Raw genomic sequence first — 22,611 nt, 5'->3', positions numbered from 1 at the left:
TGCCCCCCGCGTGTACGCTGTCTCCCCTCAGTGCCCCCCGCGTGTACGCTGTCTCCCCTCAGTGCCCCCCGCGTGTACGCTGTCTCCCCTCAGTGCCCCCCGCGTGTACGCTGTCTCCCCTCAGTGCCCCCCGCGTGTACGCTGTCTCCCCTCAGTGCCCCCCGCGTGTACGCTGTCTCCCCTCAGTGCCCCCCGCGTGTACGCTGTCTCCCCTCAGTGTCCCCCTGCGTGTACGCTGTCTCCCCTCAGTGCCCCCCGCATGTACGCTGTGCCCCCCCGTGTGTACGATGTGCCCCACCCCCCTGTGTATATGCTGTGCCCCCTGTGTACGCTGTGCCCCCCCTGTGTGCACTGTGCTCTCCCGTGTGTACGCTGTGCCCCCCGTGTGTACGCTGTGCCCCCGTGTGTACGCTGTGCCCCCCGTGTGTACGCTGTGCCCCCCGTGTGTACGCTGTGCCCCCCGTGTGTACGCTGTGCCCCCCCGTGTGTACGCTGTGCCCCCCCGTGTGTACGCTGTGCCCCCCCGTGTGTACGCTGTGCCACCCGTTTGTACGCTGTGGCCCCCGTTTGTATGCTGAGCCCCCGTGCACGCTGTGCCCCCCTGTGTGTGCGCCCTGTCCCCCCTGTGTGTACGCTGTGTCCCCCCTGTGTGTACGCTGTGTCCCCCGTGTGTACGCTGTGCCCCCCGTGTGTACGCTGTGCCCCCCGTGTGTACGCTGTGCCCCCCGTGTGTACGCTGTGCCCCCCGTGTGTACGCTGTGCCCCCCGTGTGTACGCTGTGCCCCCCGTGTGTACGCTGTGCCCCCCGTGTGTACGCTGTGCCCCCCGTGTGTACGCTGTGCCCCCCGTGTGTACGCTGTGCCCCCCCCGTGTGTACGCTGTGCCCCCCCCCCGTGTGTACGCTGTGCCCCCCCCCCCCGTGTGTACGCTGTGCCCCCCGTGTGTACGCTGTGCCCCCCCCCCGTGTGGACGCTGTGTCCCCCCCCGTGTGGACGCTGTGTCCCCCCCGTGTGGACGCTGTGTCCCCCCCCGTGTGGACGCTGTGTCCCCCCCGTGTGGACGCTGTGTCCCCCCCCGTGTGGACGCTGTGTCCCCCCCCGTGTGGACGCTGTGTCCCCCCCCGTGTGGACGCTGTGTCCCCCCCCGTGTGGACGCTGTGTCGTCCCCCCTGTGGACGCTGTGTCCCCCCCCGTGTGGACGCTGTGTCCCCCCCCGTGTGGACGCTGTGTCCCCCCCCGTGTGGACGCTGTGTCCCCCCCCGTGTGGACGCTGTGTCCCCCCCCGTGTGGACGCTGTGCCCCCCCCGTGTCGACGCTGTGTCCCCCCCCGTGTGGACGCTGTGTCCCCCCCCCCGTGTGGACGCTGTGTCCCCCCCCCCGTGTGGACGCTGTGTCCCCCCCCCCCGTGTGGACGCTGTGTCCCCCCCCCCGTGTGGACGCTGTGTCCCCCCCCCGTGTGGACGCTGTGTCCCCCCCCCCCGTGTGGACGCTGTGTCCCCCCCCCCGTGTGGACGCTGTGTCCCCCCCCCCCCCGTGTGGACGCTGTGTCCCCCCCCCGTGTGGACGCTGTGTCCCCCCCCCCCGTGTGTACGCTGTGTCCCCCCCCCGTGTGTACGCTGTGTCCCCCCCCCCGTGTGTACGCTGTGTCCCCTCCCCGTGTGTACGCTGTGTCCCCTCCCCGTGTGTACGCTGTGTCCCCCTTCCCCTTGTTTATGCTGTGCCCCCTCTGTGCCCTCCGTGTGTACGCGTGTACGCTGTGCCCCCCGTGTGTACGCTGTTTCCACCCCCATGTGTGTACGCTGTGCCCCCCTTGTCTGTACACTGTGCCCCACCCCCCCTCCCGGTTTACGCTGTGCGCTCCGTGTGTACGGTGTGCCCCCCTTGTCTGTACGCTTTGCCCCAACCCCCCCCCCAGTTTACGCTGTGCGCCCCATGTGTACGCTGTGTCCTGTCAGTGCCCCCCGTGTGTATGCGGTGTCCCCTCAGTGCCCCCCGTGTGGACGCTGTGCCCCCTCAGTGCCCCCCGTGTGTACGCTGTCCTCCTGAGTGCCCCCTCGTGTGTAAGATATCCCCCTCAGTGTCCCCCTTGTGTACGCTGTGCCCCCGGGTGTGCGCCGCACCCCGCCATGTGTGTGCCACGCCCTGCCATGTGTATGCCATGCCCCCCCTTGTGTATGCTGTGCCCCCCATGTGTATGCTGTGCCCCCTGTGTGTACGCTGTGCCCCCTCAGTGCCCTCCATGTGTACGCTGTGTCCCCTCAGTGCCCTCCATGTGTACGTTGTGCCCCACAGTGCCCTCCGTGTGTACGCTCTCCCCCCTCAGTGCCCCCGTGTGTACGCTCCCCCCCGAGTGTACGGTGTGCCCCCCTTGTCTGTACGCTGCGCCCCCCCCGGGGTTTACGCTGTGCCCCCCGGGTGTCCGCTGTGCCCCCCGGGTTCACGCTGTGCCCCCCGGGTGTACACTGTCCCCCTGAGTGCCCCCGCGTGTGTACGATATCCCCCTCAGTGTCCCCCCTGTGTGCGCTGTGCCCTCGGGTGTGCGCCGCGCCCCGCCGTGTGTGTGCCACGCCCCGCCATGTGTATGCCATGCCCCCTGTGTGTACGCTGTGCCCCCCCCCTTGTGTACGCTGTGCCCCCCCTGTGTGTATGCTGTGCCCCCTCAGTGCCCTCCATGTGTACGCTGTGTCCCCTCAGTGCCCTCCATGTGTACGCTGTGCCCCCACAGTGCCCTCCGTGTGTACGCTCTCCCCCCTCAGTGCCCCCTGTGTGTACACTCCCCCCCGAGTGTACGCTGTGCCCCCCTTGTCTGTACGCTGCGCCCCCCCCCCTGGGGTTTACGCTGTGCCCCCCTGGGGTTTACGCTGTGCCCCCCGGGGTTTACGCTGTGCCCCCCAGGGTTTACGCTGTGCCCCCCGGTTGTACGCTGTCCCCCTGAGTGCCCCCTTGTATGTACGATATCCCCCTCAGTGTCCCCCCTGTGTGCGCTGTGCCCCCGGGTGTGTGCCGCACCCTGCCGTCTGTGTGCCACGCCCCGCCATGTGTATGCCATGCCCCCTGTGTGTACCCTTGTGTACGCTGTGCCCCCCCTTGTGTACGCTGTGCCCCCCCTTGTGTACGCTGTGCCCCCCTTGTGTACGCTGTGCCCCCCCTTGTGTACGCTGTGCCCCCTGTGTGTATGCTGTGCCCCCTGTGTGTATGCTGTGCCCCCTGTGTGAATGCTGTGCCCCCTGTGTGAATGCTGTGCCCCCTGTGTGTATGCTGTGCCCCCTGTGTGTATGCTGTGCCCCCCCTGTGTGTACGCTGTGCCCCCTCAGTGCCCTCCATGTGTACGCTGTGTCCCCTCAGTGCCCTCCATGTGTACGCTGTGCCCCCACAGTGCCCTCCGTGTGTACGCTCTCCCCCCTCAGTGCCCCCTGTGTGTACACTCCCCCCCGAGTGTACGCTGTGCCCCCCTTGTCTGTACGCTGCGCCCCCCCCCGGGGTTTACGCTGTGCCCCCCGGGTGTACGCTGTCCCCCTGAGTGCCCCCTTGTATGTACGATATCCCCCTCAGTGTCCCCCCTGTGTGCGCTGTGCCCCGGGGTGTGTGCCGCACCCTGCCAACTGTGTGCCACGCCCCGCCATGTGTATGCCATGCCCCCTGTGTGTACGCTGTGCCCCCCCTTGTGTACGCTGTGCCCCCCCTTGTGTACACTGTGCCCCCCCTTGTGTACGCTGTGCCCCCCCTTGTGTACGCTGTGCCCCCCCTTGTGTACGCTGTGCCCCCCTTGTGTACGCTGTGCCCCCTGTGTGTACGCTGTGCCCCCTGTGTGTATGCTGTGCCCCCTGTGTGAATGCTGTGCCCCCTGTGTGAATGCTGTGCCCCCTGTGTGTATGCTGTGCCCCCTGTGTGTATGCTGTGCCCCCTGTGTGTATGCTGTGCCCCCCCTGTGTGTACGCTGTGCCCCCCCTGTGTGTACGCTGTGCCCCCTCAGTGCCCTCCATGTGTACGCTGTGTCCCCTCAGTGCCCTCCATGTGTACGCTGTGCCCCCACAGTGCCCTCCGTGTGTACGCTCTCCCCCCTCAGTGCCCCCGCGTGTACGCTCCCCCCTGAGTGTACGGTGTGCCCCCCTTGTCTGTACGCTGCGCTCCCCCCCCGGGTTTACGCTGTGTCCCGTCAGTGCCCCCCGTGTGTATGCGGTGTCCCCTCAGTGCCCCCCGTGTGGACGCTGTGCCCCCTCAGTGCCCCCTCGTGTGTACGATATCCCCCTCAGTGCCCCCCCTGTGTACGCTGTGCCCCCGGGTGTGCGCCGCACCCCGCCGTGTGTGTGCCACGCCCGGCTATGTGTATGCCATGCCCCCTGTGTGTACGCTGTGCCCCCCCTTGTGTATGCTGTGCCCCCCATGTGTATGCTGTGCCCCCCGTGTGTACGCTGTGCCTCCCTGTGTGTATGCTGTGCCCCCCCATGTGTACGCTGTGTCCCCCTCAGTGCCCTCCATGTGTACGCTGTGCCCTCCGTGTGTACGCTCCCCCCCGAGTGTACGGTGTGCCCCCCTTGTCTGTACGCTGCGCCCCCCCCGGGGTTTACGCTGTGCCCCTGGGTGTACGCTGTGCCCCCCGGGGTTTACGCTGTGCCCCCCAGGTGTACGCTGTCCCCCTGAGTGCCCCCTCGTGTGTACGATATCCCCCTCAGTGTCCCCCCTGTGTGCGCTGTGCCCCCGGGTGTGCGCTGTGCCCCCGGGTGTGCGCCGCACCCCGCCGTGTGTGTGCCACGCCCCGCCATGTGTATGCCATGCCCCCTGTGTGTATGCTGTGCCCCCCTGTGTGTACGCTGTGCCCCCTGTGTGTACGCTGTGTACTCCGTGCCCCTGTGTTTGCTTCAGTGCCCCCCGTGTGTATGCTGTGCCCCCCGTGTGTATGCTGTGCCCCCCGTGTGTATGCTGTGCCCCCGTGTGTATGCTGTGCCCCCCGTGTGTATGCTGTGCCCCCCGTGTGTATGCTGTGCCCCCCCGTGTGTATGCTGTGCCCCCATGTGTGTACGTCTTGCCCCCCACTGTGCCCCATGTATGATGTGCCCCATCACTGCCCCCAATGTGTATGCCGTGCCCCCTCATTGCCCCCCGTATGTATGCTGTGCCCCCTTAGTGCACCCCCGTGTGTACGCTGTCCCCCCTCAGTGCCACCCCCCATGCCTGCACCAGTGCTGATCCCTCTGCCGGCGGGCACCTGCTTTGGGCTCTGACCATGACCCAGCTCTTTTCTGTATGCTGTCCACCCTTAGTGCCCAAGCCCGTGTGTACACTGTCCCCCCTCAGTGCCCCCCTGTGTACATTGTGCCCCCTCAGTGCACCCCCCGTGTGTACGCTGTGCCCCCCCCCGTATGTATGCTGTGCCCCCATAGTGCACGCACACACCCCCATGTGTATGCTGTCCCCCCTCAGTACTTCCTCTTGTGTACGCCATCGCCCCTCAGTGCCCCCACCGTGTGTACGCTGTGCCCCCTGGGTGTACGCTGTGCCCCCCAGGTATACGCTGTGTCCTCTCAGTGCCCCCCCCCGTGTGTACACTGTTCCCCCTCAGTGCCCCCCGTGTGTATGCTGTGCCCCCCGTGTGTATGCTGTGCCCCCCGTGTGTATGCTGTGCCCCCCGTGTGTATGCTGTGCCCCCCGTGTGTATGCTGTGCCCCCCAGTGTGTATGCAGTGCCCCCCCGTGTGTATGCTGTGCCCCCGTGTGTATGCTGTGCCCCCCATGTGTACGCTGTGCCCCCACGTGTGTACGTCTTGCCCCCCACTGTGCCCCCGTGTGTATGATGTGCCCCATCACTGCCCCCAATGTGTATGCCGTGCCCCCTCATTGCCCCCCGTATGTATGCTGTGCCCCCTTAGTGCACCCCCGTGTGTACGCTGTCCCCCCTCAGTGCCACCCCCCATGCCTGCACCAGTGCTGATCCCTCTGCCGGCGGGCACCTGCTTTGGGCTCTGACCATGACCCAGCTCTTTTCTGTATGCTGTCCACCCTTAGTGCCCAACCCCGTGTGTACACTGTCCCCCCTCAGTGCCCCCCTGTGTACATTGTGCCCCCTCAGTGCACCCCCGTGTGTACGCTGTGCCCCCCCCCGTGTGGACGCTGTGCCCCCTCAGTGCCCCCTTGTGTGTACGATATCCCCCTCAGTGCCCCCCCTGTGTACGCTGTGCCCCCGGGTGTGCGCCGCACCCCGCCGTGTGTGTGCCACGCCCGGCTATGTGTATGCCATGCCCCCTGTGTGTACGCTGTGCCCCCCCCTTGTGTATGCTGTGCCCCCCATGTGTATGCTGTGCCCCCCGTGTGTACGCTGTGCCTCCCTGTGTGTATGCTGTGCCCCCCATGTGTACGCTGTGTCCCCTCAGTGCCCTCCATGTGTACGCTGTGCCCTCCGTGTGTACGCTCCCCCCCGAGTGTACGGTGTGCCCCCCTTGTCTGTACGCTGCGCCCCCCCCCGGGGTTTACGCTGTGCCCCTGGGTGTACGCTGTGCCCCTGGGTGTACGCTGTGCCCCCCGGGGTTTACGCTGTGCCCCCCGGGTGTACGCTGTCCCCCTGAGTGCCCCCTCGTGTGTACGATATCCCCCTCAGTGTCCCCCCTGTGTGCGCTGTGCCCCCGGGTGTGCACCGCACCCCGCCGTGTGTGTGCCACGCCCCACCATGTGTATGCCATGCCCCCTGTGTGTATGCTGTGCCCCCCTGTGTGTACGCTGTGCCCCCTGTGTGTACGCTGTGTACTCCGTGCCCCTGTGTTTGCCTCAGTGCCCCCCGTGTGTATGCTGTGCCCCCCGTGTGTATGCTGTGCCCCCCGTGTGTATGCTGTGCCCCCCCGTGTGTATGCTGTGCCCCCACGTGTGTACGTCTTGCCCCCCACTGTGCCCCATGTATGATGTGCCCCATCACTGCCCCCAATGTGTATGCCGTGCCCCCTCATTGCCCCCCGTATGTATGCTGTGCCCCCTTAGTGCACCCCCGTGTGTACGCTGTCCCCCCTCAGTGCCACCCCCCATGCCTGCACCAGTGCTGATCCCTCTGCCGGCAGGCACCTGCTTTGGGCTCTGACCATGACCCAGCTCTTTTCTGTATGCTGTCCACCCTTAGTGCCCAACCCCGTGTGTACACTGTCCCCCCTCAGTGCCCCCCTGTGTACATTGTGCCCCCTCAGTGCACCCCCGTGTGTACGCTGTGCCCCCCGTATGTATGCTGTGCCCCCATAGTGCACGCACACCCCCCATGTGTATGCTGTCCCCCCTCAGTACTTCCACTTGTGTACGCTATCGCCCCTCAGTGCCCCCACCGTGTGTACGCTGTGCCCCCACCGTGTGTACGCTGTGCCCCCACCGTGTGTACGCTGTGCCCCCTGGGTGTACGCTGTGCCCCCCTGGTATACGCTGTGTCCTCTCAGTGCCCCCCCGTGTGTACACTGTTCCCCCTCAGTGCCCCCCGTGTGTATGCTGTGCCCCCCCCCGTGTGTATGCTGTGCCCCCCCGTGTGTATGCTGTGCCCCCCCGTGTGTATGCTGTGCCCCACATGTGTATGCTGTGCCCCCCATGTGTAGGATGTGCCCCCTCACTGCCCCCCCCATGTGTATGATGTGCCCCTTCATTGTCCCCCCTCAGTGCCCCCTGTGTGTACGCTGTCCCCCCTATGTACGCTGTCCCCCCTCAGTGTCCCTCCCCCTTGTGTATTCTGTGCCCCCTTAGTGCACCCCCCCATGTGTACGCTGTCCCCCTCATGTGCCCCCCATGTGTACGCTGTACCCCCCATGTGTATGCTGTGCCCCCTGTGTTTGCTGTGCCCCCCCGTGCTTGCACCAGTGCTGGTCCCTCTGCCGGCAGGCATCTGCTTTGGGCTCTGACCATGACCCAGCTCTTTACCGCCATCACCATCCTTCCCTGAGCTCTAAGCTTCAAGTGAGGTCTGCTGCTGCTGCTACATTTATTTATTTTAATTAATTGGGATGCCAGCACCTTAAGTTACATTATTTTACCATTAAATGCATGTGATTTATGTATATTTTTGTATATGAATTTATTATTATGTGTTAATAAAATATTTTTGATATTTCAATTGAACCGACTCTTGTGCCGTTATTGTAAAGGTGGACCTACTTTAATCAAATACTTTAATAAGTGGTAGCGCTGAGACAGCTTTCCAATTATTTTCTTTTACTACTTACAAGCTGGTTTGGTTGTTGTCATATGCGGCTTTCCTTGCCTATTAATAATTTTAATCAATATAGCGCCAGAGGTATGGTGTGACTCACTACCTCCCTCCTTTTTTTTTTTTTTTACACTAAAATTGGTCACATTTCTCTTAACAGTATTTGTTCATACCCAAAAAACTAATTTGATCATTGCCCAAAAGCAAAATGGCCATGGGAGAGCTGCTGCGCATGCGCAGTCACATGTTGCACCTGCCATGATCCTTTGCAGGGAGGACCATGGGAGGAGTTTTGCATTGTCGTGCATGCGCAGCAGCCCTCCCACGGCCATTGCTGCACAGGGTAGAGATCCACAGGAAGCCCACCACCCTGGTCACCTGCACCATATGCCTCACACTGCAATGCCCTACAGTAAAGCTTTTACACAATGGGTTTCATGCTCTTGGACGGGTGTCTTACTCATTGCCAGGGGTTTGTAATGCTTGTAGCCAGGGGTAATGCTTATTGCCAGGGGTGTGTTATTGTTAAACATTTAAATAAATCCAATGTTTATTCTTACAGTGAAATTTTAGATTTCTGAATTAAAAAAATAAATTGAAAAAAAGCCATGAAATTCCATAGACAAAAAACCTTACGGTTTCACATGTCCCATTAAGGCTTCTTACACATGATCTGGCATTTCAGAAACCTGTTGTAACTCTTCCACTCAAACTCCAAAAAGCAATGAAATTCCGATCATTAAGGCTGACGCCTTAATGGACGTGTTCCTTGCGCAATACAGATATGGTACGCCATCACAGCCTGTGGGTAAGTGCAGATTCAGCACTCTCACAGAGTGAGATTGCTGTCACTCACACAATGGTGGAGCTGCTAATTCACAGATTTGTGTGCTCATTGGAATACACACATGCAGTCTATGCAACTGAAGGTCTGAGCAGTAAACAGAGCCGAGAGGATGGGTTAAAAGTGGTGTTGATTGGGGTAGGAGGCAGTATGGTGCGGATGGGGAGCAATAGAAATGCGTAGATGGTAGGAAGGCTAAGCAGCACTGATGGGGACTAACAAAGCAGATGGGTGGAAAAGAGTGGCACAGATTGGGGAAGGTAAGACAGAGTGATGCGATTAGGTGGGAAACAGTGGAACAATTAAAGGTGGCCCAGATAGGAAAAAGACCATAGCCGGGATGGTGGGTAGACAGAGGAGTGTGGATGGGTGGCAGAGCAAAGATGATGAAGGGAAAACAGGAACACAGATGGAGAGAGGAGACAGCAGTACAGATGGAAGGAAACTGTGGCATGGATGAGGGGACAGAGCAGCCTGGATGGAGGGGGAGACAGTATCACTAATAGAGGGGAAGCCAGTGGCGCAGATAGAAGGAAACAGAGTGGCATTGATGTGGAAAGACAGGGCAGCACAGGTGGGGAATACACATTGACGTGGATGAGGGAATACAGACTAGCATAGATAGGAGAACACACAGCAGTAAGGATTGGGGAAGACAGAGTTACATGGAGGCATATACTGTAGGAGAAGAAAGTGTAGATACATAGTAGTTGGAGTATTATAGTTTTTGCAATTATGCAAGATGTTTGTGGTATCTGCATGTGAATACTAAATGAAATGGATAGTAGGTAGTGAGTGTGAGATTTTGGACCCCAGTGGTATAGTTCTAATAACTCAGTGGGATAGACAGTGTTAGATGATTGCAGGTACTTATTAGGATGAGTGCGCCACATAACAGCTCAGACCTTCAGTTGCATAGACTGCATGTGTGTATTCCAATGAGCACACAAATCTGTGAATTAGCAGCTCCACCATTGTGTGAGTGACAGCAATCTCACTCTGTGAGAGTGCTGAATCTGCACTTACCCACAGGCTGTGATGGCGTACCATATCTGTATTGCGCAAGGAACACGTCCATTAAGGCGTCAGCCTTAATGATCGGAATTTCATTGCTTTTTGGAGTTTGAGTGGAAGAGTTACAACAGGTTTCTGAAATGCCAGATCATGTGTAAGAAGCCTTAATGGGACATGTGAAACTGTAAGGTTTTTTGTCTATGGAATATATAGTAACCTGATGCACAGAGTAATATGTAAGATACTATGATGGAGCTGCCACCTAGATACCCCTTTATATATACTAACCTGATGCACAGAGTAATATGTAAGATACTATGATGGAGCTGCCACCTAGATACCCCTTTATATATACTAACCTGATGCACAGAGTAATATGTAAGATAATATGATGTTTAATATGATAATATGATAATATGAGTAATTATAATGTATTTACTATAAAAAGTATCTTACACTGTATATACCATTACAAACAACCATACTAGAGCTGGCTAATAACAGACAAGCTTATAAACAATGGATTACTGTATAGCAGTGTCTTATGTAGGATCTTATCATACTTCAGATATATTTTTTTAGATTCATGTAAAATAATTTTGAAACAGATTGAATGTGGGGAACACAGGATAGTTCAGAGTCAAAGAAGAGATTATGGCAGCGATTTCAAGTTTGTAAGTACTATTGACTGGTGGCACACCTCCACACCCAGAGTAACAGGGTCATATAAATTAGGGCACACATTCGGTATGTTCCTATGGAAAAAGTGTCTTTTAATGCTTTTCGACACTTTGTTTAACACACACATGCAAAGAATCCTAGACAAACAGGTATAATAATGAGACATGTAGGTTTAAGGACATGTTCCAGCACCAAGTGCTATTGTTCAGTCTGCTGCAGTATAACACAGCCACAATCCTCTATGCTTCATTGTACAGCTAATTCACTTGTCTCTGTCACTAATATGGCTCCAGCCTACACACTGGTCACTTTTTGTTATCAGTGCCAAGAGCAAAAGAAAGATGAGTTTTAAACCCTCACATTCACTGGTCATTAGATCAGTGCAACCAGGAATACCTGGCATTTCAAACCTCCTGCACAGGATTTTGCTCTAGTGTCCCTTTGATGGAGAGGATCCCATGGGAATGTGGGAAATTCAAGTGAGAGGTGACCCATCTTACCACAATATACATATATATATATATAAACCTGCGGATGTCTCTGCACTTCAAAATGATCTTAATAAACTAGATGAGTGGAAAAAAAGTGTAAGATGAGGTTGAATGTGGATAAATGCAAGGTTATGCACCTTGGGAGACAAAACCAGTGTGCTAGTTATAACCTAAGCGGGGAGGCATTGGGAAATTCAGTACATGAAAAGGATCTAGGAGTCCAAATAGACAACAAACGGGTGTAGTTCTCAATGTCATATAGCAACAAACAAAGCAAACAGAATTCTAGAATGTATAAAAAGGGGCATGGAAACTAGGGACTCAAAAGTAATTATGCCACTGTACAAAGCATTGGTTAGACCACACCTTGAATACGGAGTACAATTCTGGGCCCCACACTATAAAAAATACACCATACAATGAAAAAACCCAAGGAAGAGCAACAAAGCTAATAAAGGGAATAGAGAATTGAAGCCATAAGGATAGATTGAGCAAATTAGGACTGTTTACACTAGAGAAGAGACATTTAAGGGGGGACATGCTCAACATGTACAAATATATAAAAGGCCAATATAAGGAACTGTCAAACACCCTTTTTACTGCAAGGAAGGACTCTAGGACTCGTGGACACAAGTTTAGATTAGAAGAAAGAAGATTTTGTTCCCTAAGAAGAAGTAATTTCTTTACTGTCAGGGCAGCCAAACTATGGAACTCTCTTCCTGGTGAGGTGGTGTCGGCTGACACAATAAATACATTTAAAATAAGGTTGGACAAACATTTATTGGTTAAAACATCCAGGGGTACGAATACCAATCATAATATGTCTTTAAAAATATCAGTATATACTATATAAACAAGGGATAAACTATGAAAACCTAGGTTGAACTTGATGGACGCAAGTTTTCATTCAGCCTTATCTACTATGTAACTATATATGTAATACAGGTTGAGTATACCTTATACAAAATGCTCGGGACCAGGAGAATTTTGGATAATGGATTATTCCATATTTCGGAATATTTTAATATTTCAATGATAAGGTATCTTGCATTTATGTTGTACATATACACCAAACACTTGAAATAAACACAAATATATTTTATTTGTGCATAAAACAAGGTTTCAAAACATGAAACAAAGTTTGTGTACAATCTCAGCCACTGAATTTAAATGCCAAGCAATCATTGTCTTGCACATATATAGTGGCAGTTATATATCATTCCCTCAGTAGTGCTGTTACAGATGTCCCCAGTAGTGTCAGATACATATCATGTCCCCAGTAGTGCTGGTACAGATGTCCCCAGTAGTGTCAGATACATATCATTCCCTCAGTAGTGCTGTTACAGATGTCCCCAGTAAGTTTTAATAAAAAAAAAATTGTGTTCACTTTCTGGAATGTATGGTTTTCGGAATAATTTGGATAACGGATATTTGGATACGGGATGCTCAACCTGTTTCATGTTCTTTCTATACAGTAGCACTGTAACTGTAAAAGTTGATGTACTTCAGTAACTTTTATATTTTTTAATATAATCTTTATCTGTCATACAGGACATTTTAGAAGACATTGAGGAAATGGACATTGATTTCTGATCAAATCAACTATAGACGTAATTTCTCCTGACACCTCTGGTAGTTTAATAAAACTGTTATTTTGTGGATAGGAGAAACTTCTACAGCTAATTTGTTTGTCATCTAATACATGATGAGTCTGACAGGAGAGAGACCACATCTGTGCTCTGAGTGTGACAAATGCTTTACACGTAAATCTCGGCTTGTCATACATCAGAGGATTCACACAGGAGAGAAGCCATTTACATGTTCTGAGTGTAGCAAGTGCTTTATTGGGAAGCAGCATCTTCTCAGACATCAGAGGAGTCACACAGGAGAAAGACCATTTACATGTTCCGAGTGTAGCAAATGTTATAGAGACAAGAAACAATTTCTGAGTCATCAGAGAACTCACACAGGAGATAAACCATTTACATGTTCTGAATGCAGCATGTGTTTTTTTAACAAGCAGCAACTTATCAGACATCAGATGAGTCACACAGGAGAGAAGCCATTTAAATGCTCTGAATGTAGCAAGTGTTTTACAGAGAAGATGAAACTTGTTGTACATCAGAGGATTCACACAGGAGAGAAACCATTTACATGTTATGAATGCAGCAAGTGTTTTACCAACAAGCACCACCTTGCGAGTCATCTGAGGAATCACACAGGAGAAAAGCCATTTACATGTTGTGAATGTAGCAAGTGTTTTAAAACTAAGCAACAACTTGTTAATCATCAGAGAATTCACACAGGAGAGAAAACATATAAGTGTTCTGAATGCAGCAAGTGTTTTGCACGGACATCACAGCTTGTCTGTCATCAGAGGATTCACACAGGGGAGAAGCCATTTATATGCTCTGACTGTAGCAAGTGTTTTAACAAAAAGCATCATCTTGTCAGACATCAGAAGATTCACACAGGAGAGAAACCATATAAATGCTCTGAGTGTAACAAGTGTTTTATCCAAAAATCTGAACTTGTTGTACATCAGATGATTCACACAGGAGAGAAACCATTTACATGTTTTGAGTGTAACAAGTGTTTTATCCGAAAATCAGAACTTGTTGTACATCAGAGGATTCACACAGGAGAGAAACCATATAAATGCTCTGAGTGCAGCAAGTGTTTTATCCAAAAGTCGAATCTTGTTGTACATCAGAGGAATCACCCAGGAGAGAAACCATTTACATGTTCTGAATGCAGCAAGTGTTTTATTACAAATATAACACTGCTAAATCACATGAGGAGTCACTCCAGTGATCTGATTGAAAAATGTTCCACTTGAAATTGTATCACTTTGATATGTTTGAAAGTGAAGAAATGTTTATTTTCTGAATGTAACTTGTATTTTCTATTAATCAATTGTGTTAACAACTGGATGATAAACCAATGTAATGTAATAAACAATCCCCCCAAAATTGCCTGAAATGCTTATTTATATGTAAATATAATTTGTCACATTCCCCTGGCATAAGAGGGTGCTACTACTGACAGCTAATATAATAGTAAACAACAAGCAGCAGAGAGAGTAGCTGTTATCTTGTTTTATTCCAAGTGGTTTATCGTTTATTGGGTTTTCATAATTGCAGGATAACCCAATTGATAAAAAATCTGCAATATATTAAAGCAGAAAATATAGCATTGGGATTATTTTCACAATTATTATAGATCTATGTAATTGTATCATACTATAGTGGTGCCAGAGCACAGTACGCCAAAGTATAGTGGCCAAAGGAACAATGTCATGTTGTGTCAAATCATAGGGCATCTACGTTCCCTGTATGCCACCATATAGTGCATCCCAATTATATCTATTCCACCAAGTAGTGCATCCAAGTTCTCTGCATATCACCAAGTAGTGCATCCAGTTCTTTTTATACAAACAAGTAGAACATCTCAGTTCTCTGTATGCCACCAGATAGTGTATTCCAGTTCTCTCTCTCTACACCACAAACTAGTACATCTCAGTATGCCAACAAGTAGAACATACCATTCCTCTGTATGTCACCAGGTAGTGCATCCCAGTTCTCTATCCCACTAGGTATTACATCCCAGTTCTATGTGTGCGTTTTCTGTGTGCCACCAGGTAGTACATTCCAGTTCATTCTAATACATTGTGGTTTATTTTGTTCTCAGTATGCATTGTAGGGCCCAGTTCACTGACAGCCACTTTGATTAGACCATAGTTGCAGTATATAGTAATTCCCTAATTCAAACAATGCCAGTAAGTAGTGCCACACACAAAATGCCCTATTTTTGTCAAACCAGTTCATATTATGCACAAAAGAGAAAAAAACTGACAAAAAAGTCAGTTATGGAGTGCTTAATATAAGTGTACTTAATCAAGAGCTGCTGCTTTGAGGGAGTAGTTGGCTCCCTAAATGAATAAAAAACAACAGGAAAGATATAAAGCAGCGCTAAATATTTGTAAAAAAAATATATAACAAGTGAATCAATAAGTAAACATTTTAATGGCACAATGAAATTGATAAAATTGTAATTAAGAACATTGAAATATCGCAAATTCAAGGACCAAGTGCAATCACAATAGTGGTTAGAACTGTATGGATAAATGAAACCTGCACTGAAACGGGCTTGAAGTCCCTTTGGCGAAGTCCTGTAATGGATTTCAAATCCTGGGTACCACTGGAGGAAATGTCCTGTGGTTTTGGATGTGATAATTACCAGGTCTAGACAGCCTCAACCAGAATGTGGTTTGTATCCAGGTGTAAAAAGCAAGGTACTCCTCAGTAATGGGACATCCATTCAGATGAATCAGCAGGTGAATCAGCAGATCGGTGTGAAAGGTAAGTTCTTGGGGCACCAGCTCCTGAATAACACCAACGCGTTTTACTGAACACAGTCAGCTTTTGCAAGGTGTCTTGGTGTTGTGCCTGTCCTCATATTTATACCTAGACTTCCTGTTAGGTCATTTGCATAATTGATTTGATTCACTTGTATAATATCACTACTATTATAGATACAAACTCGGAGACAGAACCATAATAAATAATATGTACTAAAAACAAGATCAAATTCATAATATACATAAAGAATGGACTAAAATACTTAAATATATCATTATGTAACCAATTACTTCCGGGTTTTTTCCGGGTTGGGTCTTAAATTGATGGGTCATAAATTGATAAGATATCTTTCTTTGATGAATAACTGCAAATAGATTAAGACCAGATCAAGTTATCACATATAGAGGATAGTCCGTCTTTACTTTAAGAAATTAAGATCATCCAGGAAATTGCAACAATTCTGAAGGTTTCAGCAAGTGCAGCAGTCACCCTACAGGGCTATGATGTCACCGGCTCCCATGGGGTTTCACCACAGCAATTAACAAGTAATAACAACTCATATTAGAGACCAAATAAATTATCCAATGAGTTTAAACAGCAGACACATCTCACCATCAACTGTCTATGTATGTGTAGATCTAAAGGTGCCCATACACTGAGCTGATTATGATGAATCGGGCCATGAATTCGGCCCAAATCAGCTCAGTTTGATGTCCCCTCAGGTACGATACGCAGTCCCATGTGCAACTGACTTGAGCTGGTGGTCGGACCTGCCGCCCATCCGACCACCCGACCTCCCTCCCTGTGCGGCAGGGGTAGTGAGTATTGCATGCATTAAATTGCACTTATTGCATGTAAATATGGCACAAGTGAGCATGTGATCCTCCTGGGGAGCTGCCGGGGGTGTCAAGGACCAACTGGTCTGACTCGTCCTTTGGACAAATTGGCCCAGTGTATGGGGGCCTTTAGGGCTTCGATGAGATTATCAAATACTGATCTTGTATTGTCCTTTTTTGCACTTTCCCAAATCTTTTTTGAATAGTAGAATTGGAATAAGCGCTACTGCTGCTATTGATTGTACATGTTTGTTCCTGTTCCATAGTCTGATTCATGGCCAGGGAGGTCAGTATCTTTCTAGGGCCCCCCTTTGGCTGGCATGTATTTGAATTTTTTAATTTCTTTTTAGCTAAAGGTTTTGTTTAGTGGGGTAGTGCTGCATCTTCACCTATCTGCTCATGCTTAATGGTGCTTAGCAGCGGGATCTCAGACACACTGACTGCAGAAGTGTGCAGTGCATTACTGGGAGATTACTAAATCCCATGAGACTTTGCACAAGAGGTCAGAGGCTGAGAGGCTTGTGCTGAGCACTGATCTCGTTATGGGAGAGTTTTTAATCAGAGGCAGTGCTGGGCCTGTGAGGTCTCGTACAGGGCAAGGTACAGAGGGATGAAAACAGACTTTCCAGGTGGTGTATGTATGTGTGTGTATATATATATATATATATATATATATATATATATATAGGCGTCATATGGCATCTCCTTGTGTTTCATGTATGTCGGGGTGCCGCCGGAGTATGCATGTTTGTATGGTATACTGCCCGCTCTGGTAGTATTAACCGCGGAAGGCACCGGGAACGTAACCTGATTATGCAGAGAGTGCCGGAGTGTCCACTATCTATCTATCTAACTGCGGTTTTCAAATGAATGAAGACAGGAGGCGGCACTCAAAAAAAGCGGTGAATAACTGTATTAAATCATTATCGTGCAAAAAACGTCAGTATTCATTGTCTACAGTTTCGGAGCTGACACCCCTTCCTCAGGACAACTGACAACTCAACATAACCAAACAAAGGTGAAGTGCAGAAAAAAAAACAGTATTGCTGTAACAATCACATTTAAATAGTAAAGCACACTTACGTGATACCAGGGTAGCGCTGGGCGAGGGAGCAGACTTCCGGCAGCGTGTGCTGTCACATGACTTCTGACATCAGTCAGTTGTCCGGGCAACGGTGCTGGCGTCTGTCCCTGCGTGGAGACAGATAGTGCACTGGGTCAAAGTAGTGAGAAGAGCGCACTGCTGCAATACATGAAGAGGCGCAGGGAGTTATATATAACAATTAGTGCGAGCTAGTAATGGCATGATGGGGGAATTCATCAAAAAAGGGAACTTAATAAAAAAGACACAGTATTAATATAAGATACGATCCTAAGAAAGTTACCCAAGAAAGTATCTATTCCTGAGTGAAATTAAGTGTATAATCATTGAATACACCTAATAAAAAATAAAGTGGACAATTGTTTTTAAGATCACTTTATTTCTTAACTATTCACACCTAATATACTATATTGTAAAAGTAAAAATATATTTTTCCTTATATTACTGGAAAAATAAAAGTTGTTTTAATGAAACACTACATGATAATAGAATTCAGAGATATTGTTTACATATATACCTGCGCAGGTGTATGATATGCCCCCAAGCCACGTCAAGGCTTCTCTGTATATTGGGGGTCCCTAGAACTATATCTAGGTGCAGGGTGCGGCACCCTTGGAGGGGTTCCCTTTAAAAAAAAGTCAGTCCACACAGTCTCAAGCGCTCTCCCCCTGCAGCTGCTGAATCCCAGGTGAAAATATTCATTCAATGATTATTTCAAGGACAATCTCTATGCATAAGCAGGGATTATCTGCAGCGCTGGGTTAATATGCAATTCTTTATATGGGGTTCGCAGGTTTTCAAAAATAACAGATTATTCCAGAAGTTTTTTCTTCTTTTACTTAAAAAAACTTTTATTTATGAAGCCAATATATAAAAAAAAAACTTTTGCCAAAAGATATAAGTAAAAAACTTTTCCAAAAAATATGAATAAAAAATTTTCAAAATATAAAACACAGTATACAGTCTTGTTCCTTGCAGAAAAAAGTTTTAAAATAGGCTCACCGGACCTCTCGGGGGCAGAATCTCCTACCACTTAGATGTTTCTCAGTGGGATTTCTTTAGCAGGATGAAATGTTTTTTTTTTTTTTTTATATATATATATATATTGGCTTCATAAATAAAAGTTTTTTTAAGTAAAAGAAGAAAAAACTTCTGGAATAATCTGTTATTTTTGAAAACCTGCGAACCCCATATAAAGAATTGCACATTAACCCAGCGCTGCAGATAATCCCTGTTTCTGCATAGAGATTACCTTGGAGGCGTAGTACCGAGTAAGTAACAAAACATGGTTTCTCCAAGCTCACTCACTGAATGGCATTAGTAACACTACATGATAATAGAATTCAGAGATATTGGTTACATATATTTGCGCAAATTTTTAGGAGGAGATGTGGGTCCTGATATGCCACAAGGAGTAGTCTGGGGTTGCTTCAAGGTAGGTAGCTCTGATGCTGATGCTAGCAATATATCTCCCCCCGTGTGTACGCACCTTTAGTTTAGATATATTTAAGTAAGGAGCCATTATCAGGTGGATCCTTGCTGGATAATCGTAGACCCAATTTAGGGTAACTGTGGTGTGGGGTGCGGTGCCCCTGGACTAGTTTGGCTTGGTGGCTCTAGTGTGTCACACCCTTACATTATATTAACACTTTTTTCTCCCTAACACTTTCTTTAATATTTTAATTACATTACATTTTTTTATTTTTGTATTTATTTTCTCTCTCTCTCTCTCTCTCTCTCTCTCTCACTATCTATATATAGCTTTGGCTTCTTATCACTAATCCTTATTAACACTATAGTATTTTCACTGGTGTGCTACTCTGGGATTTCTGGCTTGTGCTGGTTTTTGGGGTGCCGCACCCTGCACCTAGATATAGTGCTAGGGACCCCCAATATACAGAGAAGCCTTGACGTGGCTTGGGGGCATGTCATACACCTGTGCAGGTATATATGTAACCAATATCTCTGAATTCTATTATCATGCAGTGTTCAAGATTGGTTGCTAAACCTATTCAGTGTGCCGGGGGAACCAATGTCTTGCTTTACTTACTCAGAATTAACCCCTCCCTTGCATGCACCTGAATGGTATTACTGAACTAATTTGAGCATCTACCACTATCTGTATGTATATTGGCCTTCATTCAGATTTGGTTGCAGTACAAATTGGTTCCCAAAATGGGAAAAACCATGTGCACTGCAGGTGGGACAGATGTAACATGTGCAGAAAGAGTTAAGTTTGGGTGGGGTGTGTTAAAACTGAAATCTAAATTGCAGTGTAAAAATAATGCAGCCAGTATTTACCCTGCACAGAAACAAAATAACTCACATAAATCTAACTCTCTCTGCATATTTTGCATCTGCCACACCTGCAGTGCACATGGTTTTGCCCATTTTGAGAACAAATTTGTACGGCGATCAGATCTAAATAAGGGCCATTGTTAGAGGCAGTGAGGAGCTTGTATTAGGAGGAGATGCAGGTCCTGATATGCCACATGGAGTAGTCTGGGGTTGCTCCAAGGTAGGTAGCTCTTAGTTCAGATATATCAAGTAAGGAGCCATTATCATGTGGCTACTTGCTGGTTAATCGTAGACCCAATTTAGGGTAACGGTGGTGTGGGGTGCGGTGCCCCTGGACTGGTTGGGCTGGGCGGGTTTAGTGCGGCACGCCCTTATATTCTATTAACACTTTTCTGTCACTAACACTATCTATCTCATTTTAATTACATTTAATTTTTTTATTTCTCTCTCTTTATATATATATATATATATAGCTTCGGCTTCCTATCACAAATTTTTATTAACACTATATTATCTCACTGGCGTGCCGCACTGGGCTTCCTAGCTTATGAAAGTTTTTGGGGTGCCGCACCCTGCACCTAGATATAGCGCTAGGGACCCCCAATATACAGAGAAGCCTTGACGCGGCTTGGGGGCATGTCATACACCTGCGCAGGTATATGTAACCAATATCTCTGAATTCTATTATCATGCAGTGTTCAAGATTGGTTACTAATACCATTCAGTGTGCTGGGGGAACCAATGTCTTGCTTTACTTACTCAGTATTAACCCCTTCCTTGCATGCACCTGAATGGTATTACTGAACTAATTTGAACATCTACCACTATCTGTATGTATATTGTTAGAGGCAGTGAGGAGTTTGTATTAGGAGGAGATGCAGGTCCTGATATGCCATGTGGAGTAGTCTGGGGTTGCTCCAAGGTAGGTAGCTCTTAGTTCAGATATATCAAATAATCGTAGACCCAATTTAGGGTAACGATGGTGTGGGGTGTGGTGCCCCTGGACTAATTGGGCTGGGTGGCTTCAGTGCTGCACGCCCTTATATTCTATTAACACTTTTCCCTCACTAATACTATCTCTCTCATTTTAATTACATTTTTTTTATCTCTCTCTCTCTATATATATATATAGCTTCGGCTACCTAGCACTAATTTTTATTAACACTATATTTTCTCACAGACCAACACTGTTCAGAAACCATTAAGAATATTTAAACGTTTATCAAAAGAACTCACTACATATAAAATAACTTTGTTTAATGTGATTATTATATAGATTTCAACAACTATATTTAAAATTTGAACCAAACAAAAGCATTTTCTAAAAAAAAAAATATCTATCACAGAGAGTAATAAGAGAGCAGTTACATTTTAAATATTGTATTATTAAGTTAAAGCATACTTAAACCGGAATTAAAAGCATTAGCTGTTGATTGCTACCTGGCTGATAATGTTGTGGACAAGGATGCATTAATCAAGGTAGGTCTGATTTTGTATTGAAAGCTAATAAACTTCAAAGTAATCCAAAACGTATAAAACAAACTAAAAGGTTATATCGTTAGTAAATATATGATACAGTATAATTTTTTGTATCTGTGTTTTTGAATTAAATTCCCAGTAATACAAATGATGTATTATGTTTCAAAAATACATAAAAATGTATTTGCTGGAGTAACTTCTTTGTACACATTTCCCATTTAATTGATTTAATTAAAAATACAGTATGTTATTTCTTTCAAATTATAAATTTACAGGTTCTATTAAACTTTTAATATCTCTTGAGTACAAGATACTTACAGCTATACCACATGCAAAGATGCCAAAAAAATACATTTCTTTTAAATATTAAATTTTTTATTGGCAGGACAAAGTTAAGTGTGCATATACATTTAAGACAATCAGAGACAGGAGTCATATACAGAAGCTAAGTATCTGATACCCAATCGTAAGGTGATACCTGAATTATAGCTTGCTATAAACAAAAAAAGGAAACTGTCCCAGGACAAAAAAAAGGAGAAAAAGCAGTAATATTAGAAAAAGAAAAAAAAAAGAAGAGAGAGAAAAAAAATAAAAAATAAAATAATGAAGACGAACAGACACAGGAGGAAAGGAGACAAGACATGGGATGCATAGAAACACACACCACAGACTAACAATTAAACCAATTAAGGTGAATCGCCAAACTCAGGCGAGTGAAGGACGGAAATATCGACTGGGTCACTGTAAATAATAAATTGTACCTGCCTCTCCCGATATTTACTCCACTTGAACCATTTTATATGTATTGAGGAAGGCGAAGAGGAATATTTACATCCAGCCGTCTCAAAGACGAAGTGTTTGTGAATGTTATTGATAATGGTTTTTATATTAGGTACAGAGTGGGATTTCCATAATTGTCATATGTCTGCCTTAGCGGAGATTAAGATATGTCCCAGCAGGTATTTATCACAACTAAGCAGAGGGAGTGGGGTATGGTGAAGCAGAGCCACCACAGGATCACTAGGAATTGATATCCCAATGAGAGAGAATACTTCACTACATAGCGGCCGCAGGACTGGGCAGTCCCAGAAAATATGCAAAATAGTCCCAACACACCCACAGTTCCTCCAAGAAAATACATTTCTCATAAAACAATCTTGTGTATCCTAATTCATAATAATATTTTATTTAAAAAAAAAAAAAAAACATTTTTGCAATCAATGGCAGCACATTGGGACCAAAATTTGCACTGGGATATGGGGAGACAGTCACTAGGTCGACAAGGGGAAGGTCAACAAGCATTAAGTCAACCACTGAATGTCGACATGACAGAATGTTGACAT

At 48.3% G+C, this 22,611-nt stretch overlaps 1 protein-coding gene across 1 annotated transcript in view; it reads left to right on the top strand.

Annotated features, from left to right (window-relative positions):
- Positions 1-22,611, top strand: part of LOC146073277 (uncharacterized) — a 67,027-nt gene that overhangs the window by 29,542 nt on the left and 14,874 nt on the right. Inside the window, 1 exon segment of the mRNA XM_083180457.1 lies at positions 12,914-14,002. Coding sequence (XP_083036583.1) covers positions 12,914-14,002 — 1,089 coding nt within the window.

Source organism: Crinia signifera, chromosome 4 (genome assembly GCF_055691185.1).
Source record: "Crinia signifera chromosome 4, ASM5569118v1, whole genome shotgun sequence".
Classification (NCBI taxonomy): Eukaryota; Metazoa; Chordata; class Amphibia; order Anura; family Myobatrachidae; genus Crinia; species Crinia signifera.
The sequence above is the reverse complement of the archived record's forward strand: the minus strand, read 5'-3'. Positions and strand labels throughout refer to the sequence as shown.